We start from the raw sequence: 13540 nt of genomic DNA, 5'->3' as shown, positions 1-13540 counted from the left end.
TGCGATACTGGGTTACATATCCTGTTCATTTATTACATAAGAGGGAGGCTGATGTTTTGTATGCAGCAGTTTGCAGAGGCCTCATGCAAAAACTTGCAGCAGTTTCTGATCTTCTTCTCTTTGGGTATAACCGCCCCCTTGACAGGGACAGCAAGCTGTTTATTATAGTTATGTGAAGATTAGTACTAAGTCAAGAGAAACTTCTCAGTACTCATATGGAGGCAGTCTGGGCTGTTAAAGATAACAGGCATTTTATCATTCTAGCTGTCTGACAGCATGGACAAGAGCATGGGTGGAAGATAAGGAAAGAATCGGGCAGGAGGGGGGGGAGAGATAGAAATGTGCATAGAAGTGAATTTCTGACCATCACAGTTCCTTTCTGCCCTGCATATGCCAAGTGTTTTATATGATCATTTATCATTTTAAATGATAAATAAATGATTGGGGAATTTTGTGCAGATTTGTGCCTGCTTTGCTCTTCTTTTGGTGATGCATACCCCCCCGAGCAATGTGAGTGGTCACCCTAGGACCCACCCTCCAGAACACTTCAGTCCCTAAATCAGGTTTCAGAGAGTGAGCTTACTTCAGTCTAGGATTACTCACTCTTAATCTATAACAGGTAGGTAGCCGTGTTGGTCTGCCATAGTCAAAACAAAAAATAATAATAATAAATCCTTCCAGTTAGAGACCAACTAAGTTTGTTCTTGGTATGAGCTTTCGTGTGCATGCACACTTCTTAATCTATAAAGGATTTTAAGTGTTGCATTGCAGGGTGGCATTCAGCAGATTCCACTTCTCACATCTTCTTAGTGCTATGGTGGTGGAAGAGTTCACTGTTGCCCAGTTTCTCCCCACTACATGACTATTAAAGGCAGGGGAGCTCTTTAATGTGCTGGAAATCCTGCTTAAGTTCCACAGAAAAGGCAGAAAGCTCCAAGCAGGGAAAATGAGAACAGGTTGTGCCCACAACACTTACATGGCAAGTAGACGTGCTGCTGTGGTACCAAAGCGGTCAAAGATGTAGCCTGTTGGGAAGGTCATGAAGTTGTTCATGAAGGAACCAATGGTGAAGACGAGGGAAAACTGCTCATCCTGAGCGCTGCAGTCTGCAAAGGGACAGAGAATATGGTCCCTAATGCAATTCAGTCCCAAGCACATATTTACTGTGTGCAGAGCTCAGACTCAACATACTTTATATTTTTATCTACTGTATGTCTTCCAACCCAACACACCCTGTCACACATGCAAAGCAAACCCAAATTGTTCATCGCCAGTACCCAGTTTCCAAAAGGAGAGATGCCAGGATCAAACCCTCCTGATGAAAGTTTCACAGCTTCTCATTTGACAGCCCTTAACCTCGGATTCCTTAAGTGCTGGCAATGGTTGCAGTTACTTAAACGTTTTGAAAGGGCACCCTGCGGGTACTAAAAAATACTCATTTTTATTACTATGGTTGAGCCCTGGCACTGAAAGCCTGGCATGTCCTGGGGGGCATATGGTGTTGCATTGGACTGAACCTACATCAGTGCTCCCCTTCCAGCCTTCAGTTCAGGACATGGAAACAGCAACCTACCCTCCACATCCAAAAATGTTCCTTGTTCTGTTCCTTGAACTTTTTTGCAGTCTAACCATTCACAAAATGTAACACAGGAATAATTTACAAGCAAGTGTACTAGTCTGCGGTGTGGAGTGCTTGCTAAAGGAGCACATCTGTTAAGGCAGAATGGGCTCCAGCTGCCACTCAGTATGTTAGACTGAATTCCTTTTTTTCAGATGAACCAACCTGCCATTCCAAGCCACAAAGCCTGCATGAGAGGAGCACTGTAGGGAAGTTAGTATCCCTGCAATGAGGTGCTCACATCACAGTGAGAAAACCTACAAAATGAGTGCTGTACTCACAGGGGCATCACTCAGGATGGTGTATGGGCTGCACCAGCCAGTCTCCAATGGTACTTCTGAACCAGCATGAATGTCTCAACACATCCATGAGTTCAGGGGCAGGGAACCTGTGACCATTTGTGGACTCCAGCTCCCATCATCCCTCTCCATTGGCCATGGTGTCTGGGAATGAGGAGAGTGAGGAGTCCAACAACTTCTGGAGCACCTCACCTCTGCCATAATTCATATACTCTCACACTCACTCTCTGTGCAGTCCCCAGCTAACTCTTTATGTCAGGCCTGCGCAACATGTGACCCACCAAGCTGAATTTAGCCCACCAGCTACGCATGGTTATCTGCCACAGGCTTGGTAATGCTCCTTGGTTTCTGCTGCCTACAAAAGTAGGGTTATCAAGCATCTGGCAGTTCACAATACATGAACAACAGTCTGCATTTGGCTTGGTGGGATTACAAGTTGTGCAGTCCTGCCCATACAGCTGTTTGTGACTCCCAACTAGCCCAGTATGTGTATAAACCCAGAACTTCCCTTTAGAAGCAGACCCTCACCATCTGATCTTACCTGTGGCATTGCTTGTTTGATTGGCAGCTGCAGACATACACAGATCCTCAAAGTAGTGCATATCCTTGAGGACAAACACCAGGGATGCCCATCCAAAAATGACACCTGCAAAGCACATGCATTCCACTAGACCTGAGAGTAGCGTGGCCAGACGTTTGGCCATGTCTGAGCCCCGATGCTCCATGGCACTTCCCTGTTGATCCTGAGGTAATTCCTTTTCTGATCCTGCAACCAAAGAGAAAATGTAGTCAATGAAATACGTGGAAAACTAAGCAGGGAGTATCCAAGTTGCTCAGTAGCAAGCAGCTGCTTCTGCAGTGAAATGTATAACAGCATGCATGAGTTTATAAGGGGAGGCTGGCTGAAGATGCTGAACCTAGTAGAGAGGAAAAGGGGGAAATGAGGAAGCAGATTAATGGTGATATCATAAGACCATGAGCAAGGACCAAGCAAGCTCTCTAGATCTACAACACAAGGAAACAACCATAAGAAGAAAAAGAGAGAGAATGTAAGAAAGTGTAAAATGGATACAGAATAGGTTTGTGAAAAGCTACAGTTATACTTGGGTTTTGGCAAGTATTTTTAAATATAGTGCTTGCAATAATAGAGAGGATTTAAAGCTCAGTCTGCTTACAAAAAAACCAGGAAGTTCAGTTATGAAACTTACAAGGACAACTAGCCTATGGGCAGATGCAGAACAACTTGGCACTACCATTCTCTATTGGTCTGTTGTGAGAAAGCCCTAGCTGCACTTCAGGAGCACAGAAATGAGTCCAAACCCACCTAGCAAGTCAGAGGATAAAATAGCTAAATTTGCAGGATTTCATGCACTGATATTGGACGAATCTGGTGACTTGGGACTGGTGCATGTTGTTGAGTGCACCCAGTTCCTTTGAACTCTTTGCCTCTCTTCATTGTAACTACTTTGCAATGGAGTTGGGTAAAATCTCTGAAGAGTACTCCATGGCATTATAGGGTTCTCCTTTACATAACTTTGTTGTCCTTTACCTGGCAGTGGGACAATTCACGCCGACAGTGGCCTGCCCAGTGCCACCCAGTGACCTTCAAGGGAGTAGGGTTTAGACCCTACTTCCCACATCAAACACTCAAACCACCCTACACCACACCATGCCATACAAGCCCTCTTGCGGCAATGACTTTGCTGCGGGATTTCTCCACGTCTCTGGTTTGTGGTGGTAGGGAAAGCCCTCTGTGCTACTGCAACAAGACTGAGCTGCTGCTACATTGGCTTGAAGTATACTAGTTAACAACAATGTTTTAATAAAATGTTACATTTCATTTAAACAAAAAAAAAATGATAGTTTGGCTTTCATAGAAAATGGGGGGCAGGGGATGAGGTGGAATCTGTTTTTTCTTTTACCACGGATTGCACAAAAATGTGTCTCTCACACACACTTTTCTACAGAAAGGAAAGCTGGTGAGTGATTAACAGGGTGAGGTAGGAAGTCCTTGATCAAATCTCCCACTGGCCAAGAAATACTTCTTTGCCTTAGGCAACCCCGTTGTTTTTCAGAGCCAAACTAGATGGGACGTTTGACATATGCTTAGCCCTGCTATGGAAGTTTTTTGTTTTTTAGAAAAATGGCCAGCACATGGGGGCTGAGTGAAATTGGCACCAAGGTGTCAAGGGGGTAGGGTTTTGATCCTTTGCCTCACTGTAATCACAATCTTCCCCCTTGCATATTTACCATGGGAAGAAGTTAGCACCAAGGGCCTCTGATCAAGGATAATATGGTAATATGGCACCCTGCATGAGGACAAGACATGCCCCCCGACCCAAATATGCATTCTTTTCACAATAATTTATTTTGGTTGCTGTACCCATAATGTTTGCACCCCCTCAGCTTGGCACCCCATGTGGAGAAAACCACCTGCAGCACCCTAAATCTGGCACTGCTCTGATCAGATCAGGATCACAGTGGGGGGGGGTTAAGCTTCAAGTCTCCCTCCACACCATGGTTCCCATTATAAATAAATGATGCATTATATCCTTGTTAAATTTCATGACAGAACAGCAGCAGGCACACACCCTAAAAGCTGCTTCGTGCATTTCCTTTACACTGTAAGAACCTGCATGTCGGAAAAAGCATGAAATCTATGTGTTGACATCACATGTGACTATTGCACAGACACATTTCACTGCCTGTCCACACACAGCTTCACAGTACTTATTCATGAAGCAAAATAAACATGTATACAATCACTGTCTGTGATGATGTACATCCAAGCTTCACACTTTTTCCTACACACACAAGTCCTTAATACAAAAGAATGAATTCAACATTGGAGAACACAGCCAAACTTTTCTAATGGTATCTGATATGGAATACGCTTTTGAGTTTTGAATCTGTACCCTGTACAGTTCAAGCAAGCAAAGACAAGTCATTGTTAACAAAATAATAATAATGCATTTTTATAGTGCCATCAGGGTACTCTTCACTTAACAGAGAGAGACCCCTGCCCTGAGAAGCTTACAGTTTACATTTAGACTACTGGCAGCAGGAGAGATTACAGAGAGATGGAAAAGTGTGACAAGGGTAAGAAGGCATGAAAGATGAGCTTGTGCAGTTACACGTGATAATTGATTGCACATATGATCATTGCTAAACAGGAATGCACCCTCTCAAACTCCCTCCAACATTCACAGATTCACATCCTGCCATCTGTTTAACTTAAGACACCCAACTTTCTGTCAATCACCTATCCTCCTGCTTGACATGTGCCTATGCCACCAGTTATCCCCTCACTTATCTATATTTCTACCATCCTCCTATCTTTTGCTGGCAAGCTCATCACCATGGTATTTCTTCAGTGCTGTATAATAAGCAGAGAGATAGGTTTGGTCTTTGGTTATTGTGGTGGGTTGCATATGGAGAGAGAAAGTGTGTGTGTGTGGATGTGGGGCATGTTGCATTGTGTAACCTTCATAGCTGCAGCTTTGTCTGTGAATCATTAATCACACATTCTTTTAATAAAAGCCTGTTCCATCTCAGCTGTGGGTGGTGGTAAATGTTAAAAATAATGTTCCACATTTCTGGGGCCCGTTCAATCCAAGCCCTCTCAACATGTTCCACCTAAATTAACTACCCAAGCTGAGCTTCAATGGCTGGTAAATAAACTACATCACATCTCAATCACTTAGAAGAGAACTGGGACTCAGCTCTGCAGGGCTAGACCTACCCAGTAGTTTGATTCAGGTATTCTCTGCTCAAATAGAGACTCAGGCTTCTTCTACTATAAACATCGGGACCATGCTGAGTAGGATGTGAGGGAGAACAGGAGTAACAGCAACAGACAGACTCCCTTTGGGATACTGATCTCACTATAGGGTGTCTCAAGTCAAGAGGATATTGTCAAAAGCTAGGTAAAAACCTAAGGATGAATTATTCTACTGGAAACATGGAGTAAACAGACTAGTAGAGAGCTAGTAAGCATCACTTCCTTTCACTTGTCAGTTCATCAACCCAAATCAAAACATCTTACACATGCCTGCCCTTTATTTGTCTTGTTTTCTTCTCACACCACTCAGTAGTTGGAATCCAAAAGCCGAAGTAGGGCAATATTCATTTATTCATTTATTTATTGTTAAAACTATGTCCCACTTTTCACCACATGGGTCTCAAAGTGGCTTATAACAAAATATACAACGTGCAACATTAAAAACATAATTAAACCTACAATAAATAAAAATTAGAGATGTTTTGATCAGGAGTCCAAACTCAGCGGGGGCAGTGCCCCAGATGTGGGAGGGAGTGCCATAGAGTTGGGCCCACAACACTGAAGGCTTGGCTCTACATTGGCATGTCATGCTTCTGGCCCATAGGGAACCACTAATAGTGCTCCCCACACGCAATGACCTCAGTGACCAACTTGGGTATGCAGGGTAAGGTGGGCCTTAAGGTACCTTGGACATAAGTTATTCAGCTATTTGTACACTAGTACAAGAACCCTGTTTAATTTGACCCAGTTGCAGACAGGAAGCCAGGACAGGTCTTTTTAACACCAGCACCATGTGTTGGCAGTAGTCTGTTCCTTCCACCAAACTACTGTTGACTGCAGCATTCTGCACCAGCTGAAGCTTCTAGACCAGACACTAAGGCAGCCCCACATACAGTGTTACAATAATCAAGTATTGAGGCTACCAGCGCATAAACCAGAGAGATCAGGTGATCCCTATCCAGGCATGACCATAACTGACGTACCAGGCAAAGTTGATAAAAGGCACTCCTAGCCACAGAGGCGACCTGAGCCTCAAGTGACAATGCTGACTCAGAGAGTATCCCCAAAGTATGGACCTGTTCGTTTAGAGAGGGTGCAACCCCACCCATGACAGGAAGCTAGCCTTTTGCCCGGATGTGAGAACTGTTCTCCCACAAGGCCTCTGTCTTCCCAGGGTTCAGACTCATCTTATTGGCCTCATTCACTCCACCACTCTTTCACAGCCTCTCCTGAGTCAGATGTAATGGAGAAACAGAGCTTGGTACCCCCAGCATACTGTTGAGACCTTGCCCCCCAAAACGACCATTCCCAATGGCTTCATACAGATGTTGGACAGCACTGGGGAGAAGAGTGCCTTCCAGGACTGTATACTGCCATGGGCCTGAGAAGCAGTCTCCCCATCATGCTACTTTCTGGACATGACCCTGCAAGTAGGAACAGAACCACTGTAGAACAGAGCCCCTAATAACCAGCCTACACAACCAGGCCAGAAGGATCACTTGCTGAGAGATCCAGCAAAAGAAGCGGGGTTGCACTCCCCTACCTTTTTCTTGATAAAGGTCATCCATAAAGGCAACAAAGGCTGGTTCAGTCCCAAACCCAGATGCGAAACCAGACTGAAATGAATCTAGATCATTTGTCTCCTCCAGAAGCAGCTGTAGCGGCTCCACCACTGCCCTCGCCACCATCTAGAAAAATGCAGTGTTAGCAACTGGCTAATGGCTGTTGCATTCCATTGGGTCCAAGGTTGGCTATTTTAAAGAGTGGACACACTACAGACTCTTTGAGGATGAGAGCAGGAAGCAATGTTTTTATTTGGACTTGCTGCCTTTCTCCCACTCGTGCTAAATTGCTTCCTCCAGATTCTTGCTTAATCTCATTTCTTCTACTACCATGCCACCACACACCTCAATATCTCTTGGCATCCCTCAGTTATATTGATTACCCACTCAAGTCTATCCAGCAAGGGCTCTTTTTACTCTTTGATCACCTTCCCTCACTTTCCTCAATCCCCCAAACAAGTATCTCTGTTCCTTCATGCCTCACAGCATCTGGTTCCCCTTAGAATCATTCAGCTATTTTCAAAACTTTCTCATATTTTCCCCACAAGCATCTTACTCTTGGCTAAGCACTCATGGGCTGGACACCTGCCAGAGAGTGAAGAGGGGCAAAAGATGCTGCTGACCTGCATATGCGCCTCAGGTCTCAGAAGTGACATGGTTTTCCACAAGCCACTCTCAGACAAGACCCGAAAGACACACAGCTGCCTCCAGAGGGTGAGAGCTTTGCCAATGAAGGCAGGTCCAGTCAGCAGAATAATGAACAACAGGAAGCAGACACAGGACTGGGACCACATGTAACTTAAGAGAATACCCAGAGAATACCCTTATGTCTCCTCCCTCCTTCCCTAGAGGAAGGAAACAAATGTTGAAAGAGGAGATCCTCTGGTGGAAGAAGTCAACGTTACCTCTCAGTCAGACAAACAATGGCACTTGTGATGGGTACACTGACACATATTCACCAGTACAGCCCCATTCGTGCATAAGCTGCTGCCCCAGATCTCTCTCTCTTTCTACCCAGACATTTCACACAGCATTGGCTTTTTCCTGTGAGATACCAGGACACTTCATGGGAAGCTGAGGTACACGGCAACTTCCTCCCCCATGAAATAAATTAAATACATGTGGTGCACTTCACAAGTGATGAAATGCACATTTTGATCTATGCTGGAATTTATCTCTGCAAAAGAAGAATATTTCACCACCCATAAAATGACCCCAGAAGACCTTTCTGTCCTCTTAAGTGTGACCCAGCATTTGGTGCTCAAACTGTGTGAAAGGGGTGCCAAAACCTCTAGCTTACACATGTAACACCTTTCTTGAAGCTTATGGCTCAATATCTTGTTCCCCAAAATGTTGACCTTTATCTAAAAAAAAATTGGACTTAATTTGAACTGGAGCTTGATTCTGCAATGGCTGGAGATTACATGGCACAACTAGAGTTGCTAGGGGCAACATTTTACAGATGAAATTACACATTGCTGAAAGCTCTACTCCAGATCTACTGCTTTATTTATTTATTTATTTATTTATTTATTATTAAATTTCTTAGTTGCTTTATCTTGGCCAGAGCAACCCCAAAACAACATACAACCAACTCTACAAGAGCCTCTCTGATTCAAAAATTAGCAGGGTGTTGGATTGTTCGGTTAAAAATGTACTACAATATGGTATCAACAGTTCAAAAATGTACCTTAAGCAGCTGCAGTGTGTGTATGCAAAATGACACAGGACCTCGGTGGACACATGCATGCTTTGACATCAGCAGAGGGCAACTTGTGGCTCTTGGCATAAGCACCATGCAGGTGGCAAGGAGGAAGAAAATGAGGTGAAAGGGGGGGGAAGAGAAAGGAGTAGCATAAAGAAAGAAAAGGGGCAGCCCCACTCACCTTCAGCTCCAGCTTCACACAGATTTGAATACTAACCCCCCCACCACTATTGGTTTGCAGAGCCTCCCCCTCTGAATGTGGACCCTCAACAGATTTTTAAAAAAAGGATTCACCACCCTAATTTACATGGATGCATGCTAGAGGCAAGATGCGTCCCACTCCTCCTCTGTTTCTGCAGACCTGGAGTAGGCAGCTGAAACTCAAAAGGGTGGCATGTCTAGGAACTCCCCCTAACAAAGTTCAAATAAGGCATTTCACCAACAAAACAAAAATAGGCACTTACCAGGGGCTAGAACAGAACGAGGGGCAGTTGGCATGTATGCAGAGGTGCTCTGAGAAGGTTCAGAATGCCTTCTGCTCACCAGAGCTAACCCCCTGCATATCTAACAACTGCCAAAACATTCCCCTGGCTTTGCTGCTTCTCCACACCCTTCCCTTAGGTCTACAATATGTGGAGTAGACAAATTCTCTGTTCCTATCTACCCAGACCCAGAAGTCTGCAATCCCTCTACTCCTTATCTCAGCCACTTGACTAGGCTAGCAACCTGTTATGTAATGATGGGCAGGGCCAGCCCCAGCACTTGACAGAGAATCATAAATGGGCAACAAATTAGTTACTTAATTTATTATGGTAATTTTTTTTAGCGCCGGGGAGTGGAGAAGGGAGAAGCACTTGTGGGATTTTCTGCTGCAGGTGCCAAAATAACTCAACCAACCTTGAATACTAGGCACCTTGACTTGGGAGAGGGGTGCTGTTTGCCACTCTGCTTCAGGCAGCAAAATGCCTTGGCCTGACACTGTGGCCCACCAAAGGCAGAAGAGAACCTCTTGCAGAAATTCCTCCAGTTTCATTTACAAGGCTATGATCTCAATAGCATTTGCCTTAGAGGTCACCAATGAATTACTGCTGGATGCACCCTTTTAGCTTACTGCTATTTCTCTTGGGATTGTTTGAATTAAAATGAGATGTCAAGCTCAAATGGGTTGGAGGGCTCAGCTCTCCACATAGCAGATGCACAAGGGCACAGCTACATACATTTCCCCATAGACAAAAGAATTATAGCTGTGCCCTTGTACACCTGCTAGTCAGTACTGCTACATGAATTCACCTGCATTAGATGACAAGTTTGAAATAATTTAAAAAGGTTTTGTGGGTACTTTGTAAAAACTTGGCACATAATGTGTGCTTAAGGTACATTCCCCGAAACATCTGCAGAAGGATAGATATAGAGGTTAGGGAATTTTGAATAAAATCAGTATGTTTTTTTGCATTTTTAATTGATTTTCAAATATAACGTAAAATCAAAACAGAAGGAACAAACAAAACAAGTCTTTGAGGCTTTACAAAGTCTTAGATTCTTTACGGCTCAATTTGCCCTAAAGTCACAGAAAGCAAAAAAACCAAAACTGGTTAGGTGATTTAGGTGGATGAGTTCCTCCCAAAAGCAGTGCAATTGGAAGTGAAAGGAGACCCCTGGCAAAAGTCATACTGTACTTTGACTGGAAGCTAGAAGACCACTTCCCGCATGCGCAGGATGTTGCATTGCGGGCATTCACGACCCGATCATATCCCTCCCCTACTTCCTGCCTCTTTTCTGTCTGGTGTTTTCAGATAATGAAGAAGTAGGACAAGGTTACAAAATATATATTTTAAGAACACCTTGGGAGACTTCCCAAGATTCTAACACTGTTCCAGAGCTTCGGAGCCAGGCAGCTACACCCCAGACTGCCTTGGGATCCAAGCTATTTTGGATTTCAAAGTGGTCCAGGTATCTCAGAGATGAAGATCTGCAAACTCTGCCTTTTCCACAGAAACTACATACTATCTCGACGGTTCACAGCGCTGGGACTTCAGGAAGTAGGACTGTATTAACATGGTGTGTGGTGGACATCCTAACTCTCTTACAGAGGAGTTTCCAAAGGAGACATAATGATGACCAAATAAAGTTTTAAGTCAATCTACCAAGGTAATGAATTAAAAAAAAACACTGAATTTGTGTACACAATCTATAGTGCTTTACTGTGAACTATCCTAACAGAGACTACATAGGGATGTGTGGAGGGGAACAGTGCAACACTTCACTCTGTAGGGCAAGTGTGAGTAACCTTTGGCCCTCTAGACATTGCTAAACTACAACTCCCAAGCATGGCCAATGGACAGGGATAATGTGAGTTGTACTTCAGCAACTCCTGGCAAACCAAATGTTCACCATGCCTACACAAACAGTGAAGGGCCAGTTTATAATCTTTTGTGCCTGTGAATGTGGATCCAGCTCACCATTTATTTTCCATGATCTGCTCTTCATTGTCACACAGACCTACCTCACAGGAGTGACATCTACCACCAAGGCCACTTTGTTGCAACCCAGTCATGAAAACTCTACAGATATTCTCTTTTGCCCTCACAGAACACAATTACCGCTCAGCCCCTCCAAGAGGTGGGCGGGATTTATGACACCGCGCCGGGGTTCCCGGGACCAGGGTGCCACCCACCTTGGCTACAGGGCTGCCATTGCCTTGTGCCCATCTCAACGGGCCAATGGGCTGCGGGCGGGGCGAAGGCGAGGGCCGGGAAAAGGCTGATCTTCTTCGGGCCCAGGCTCACTTTGTTTTCTTCCCAGGTTCACCCACCCAACCCTCCCTAAAATATAACACGGTCTTTTTTTGCAGGCTAACCTCTTGCTTCCTAGGTCAGCGGGTGCTGCTATGGTCGTAAGATGGTTGCTGTGTTCAGAACCGGGAAGGAATTTCCCTGCATTGGCAGGTTTTGCCTTCCCCATAGCAATTTGTCACAACTTTTGTAGTTTTAGGCCTTGGTCGGTATTCTATAGTCTATCTTTGAGATGGGGGGGGTAGCATCTGCATGCACCCCCATGTGGCGGCGTTAGCAGGATCCATGAAAGGGTTGATTGCGAGAGTCACTGGCCCTGGAGCGGCAGCATAAGGTCCAACTCCCAGCTTCGGCAAAGTGGGAGGGCACGCTGTGTAAGTTCATGCTTTACAGTCCCCTCCCACAATGCCTGACTGCCCTGCGCATCCTCAGTCCCTGTCAGGTATGAGAGGGACACCTTCCAAGGCCTAAGCCAAGGCTCCTACACCTGAAATCTGATAAAGTTGTGGCCTAATTTAAACCCATACATTGTTGTCATGTCTTGTTCCGGGGGGGGGGGTAGGCTCCAGGGACAGGGTTTAGCGTGTGGGCTCGCGATATAACACAGACTGCAAGCATCACAAACTAGATAGCAAAAAGCCAAGGGGGTAGGTTGCTTCATATCTGCAACTTAGAACTTAATGCATATATCTTCCACTAAATAAATATGCAGCAAGATGCCCACTCTACTTTTCCACTCATATCTCCACACCAACAATTCCAGGATATTTGTATTTTCCTGATTAATACACAGGTGGTGCAATCCCTTCTGCCTTAAGAGCCCTACAGAGAATGGTACACATGCATCAGTTTACCAAGCAACAGTAAAGACTTAACAGTTTTGTCATGGAAATGAGGGACAGAAGACAGCCCACTCTGATTGCACTCGGAGCTTTTCTGTACAAAACCACATCACTCTTCTAGTACACAGTAAGAATTACAGTTGCAACATGCCAATTGACCTAAACCTGGGGGAAATCTACATGCGCCTCTACACACTTCACTCAAAAGACCACTAGCCTCTCTACAAAGTTGGAAATGTACCTACATTGCTTTGTGTCTGCCATTGTGCTGCGCGATCCACCATCTGGGTGTCTTAGCTCAGGCATGTCCAACGTCCATTTTGGGGGTTTAATCCGGCCCGCCAGTCAGTTTAATCCAGCCCCTGTGGCAATCCTCTAAAAAGGTCTACAACTTTGGTCAGTCCTTTGGTCAACCCTCACACATGTTCACTTCATCACTCTTTGAAAAAAGTTTGGACACTCCTTTTCTTAGCTGAACTCCCGCATGTGTGCCATTAAGCAAATCTCATTGGGGGCGGGGGCGCATGTCCGTGTCTTCCAAACCATTAGAGCTGCTCCCACTCCAAGCTGCAAGAAGCAGCGACAAGCACCTTCTGCTACTGCTTAGTTAGAAAGACCTTTTAATTCCTAACCAGACTTTGCACCTTACACTTGTTTATTTAACTTCCTTAATGGACCCTTAATGGAGGTACATTATTGCAAGGGCTTGTGAAAAGTCCACTTAATTATGCCAAAGGAGTTGCTTTCCAGCACTAAAGATTAACTTTGGCCCAGAACTGTCACTCTTTCCATATGCCTGGATTTCTCTTCCCCACTGCATTGACTGTGTGTCATTATTGACACCGACTATGCCAGCATTTGTAGGTCATACTTTCTAAAATCATTATGATTCCCTCAGTAATTTTTCTGTTAACCTTTCTGTCACATCAGAATTTTTTTAC

At 44.8% G+C, this 13540-nt stretch overlaps 1 protein-coding gene across 9 annotated transcripts in view; it reads right to left on the bottom strand.

The window, feature by feature from the left end:
* Positions 1-13540, bottom strand: part of SLC43A3 (solute carrier family 43 member 3) — a 42293-nt gene that overhangs the window by 16254 nt on the left and 12499 nt on the right. For 6 of the 9 annotated variants that reach the window (XM_033158333.1, XM_033158348.1, XM_033158356.1 and 3 more), the window contains 2 exons: positions 2459-2683; positions 977-1106 (listed from right to left, as the gene is read on the bottom strand). In XM_033158333.1, the coding sequence (XP_033014224.1) occupies positions 977-1106; positions 2459-2683 (355 nt within the window). Of the gene's footprint in view, positions 1-976; positions 1107-2458; positions 2684-7241; positions 7387-9429; positions 9569-13540 lie in introns of those variants that run through there. The other 3 variants (XM_033158324.1, XM_033158314.1, XM_033158341.1) reach the window with 3 other exon arrangements.

This window comes from Lacerta agilis, chromosome 1, assembly GCF_009819535.1.
Source record: "Lacerta agilis isolate rLacAgi1 chromosome 1, rLacAgi1.pri, whole genome shotgun sequence".
In the NCBI taxonomy this organism is placed as follows: domain Eukaryota; kingdom Metazoa; phylum Chordata; class Lepidosauria; order Squamata; family Lacertidae; genus Lacerta; species Lacerta agilis.
Note: the sequence above shows the minus strand (reverse complement) of the source record. Positions and strands in the feature narration are given on the sequence as shown.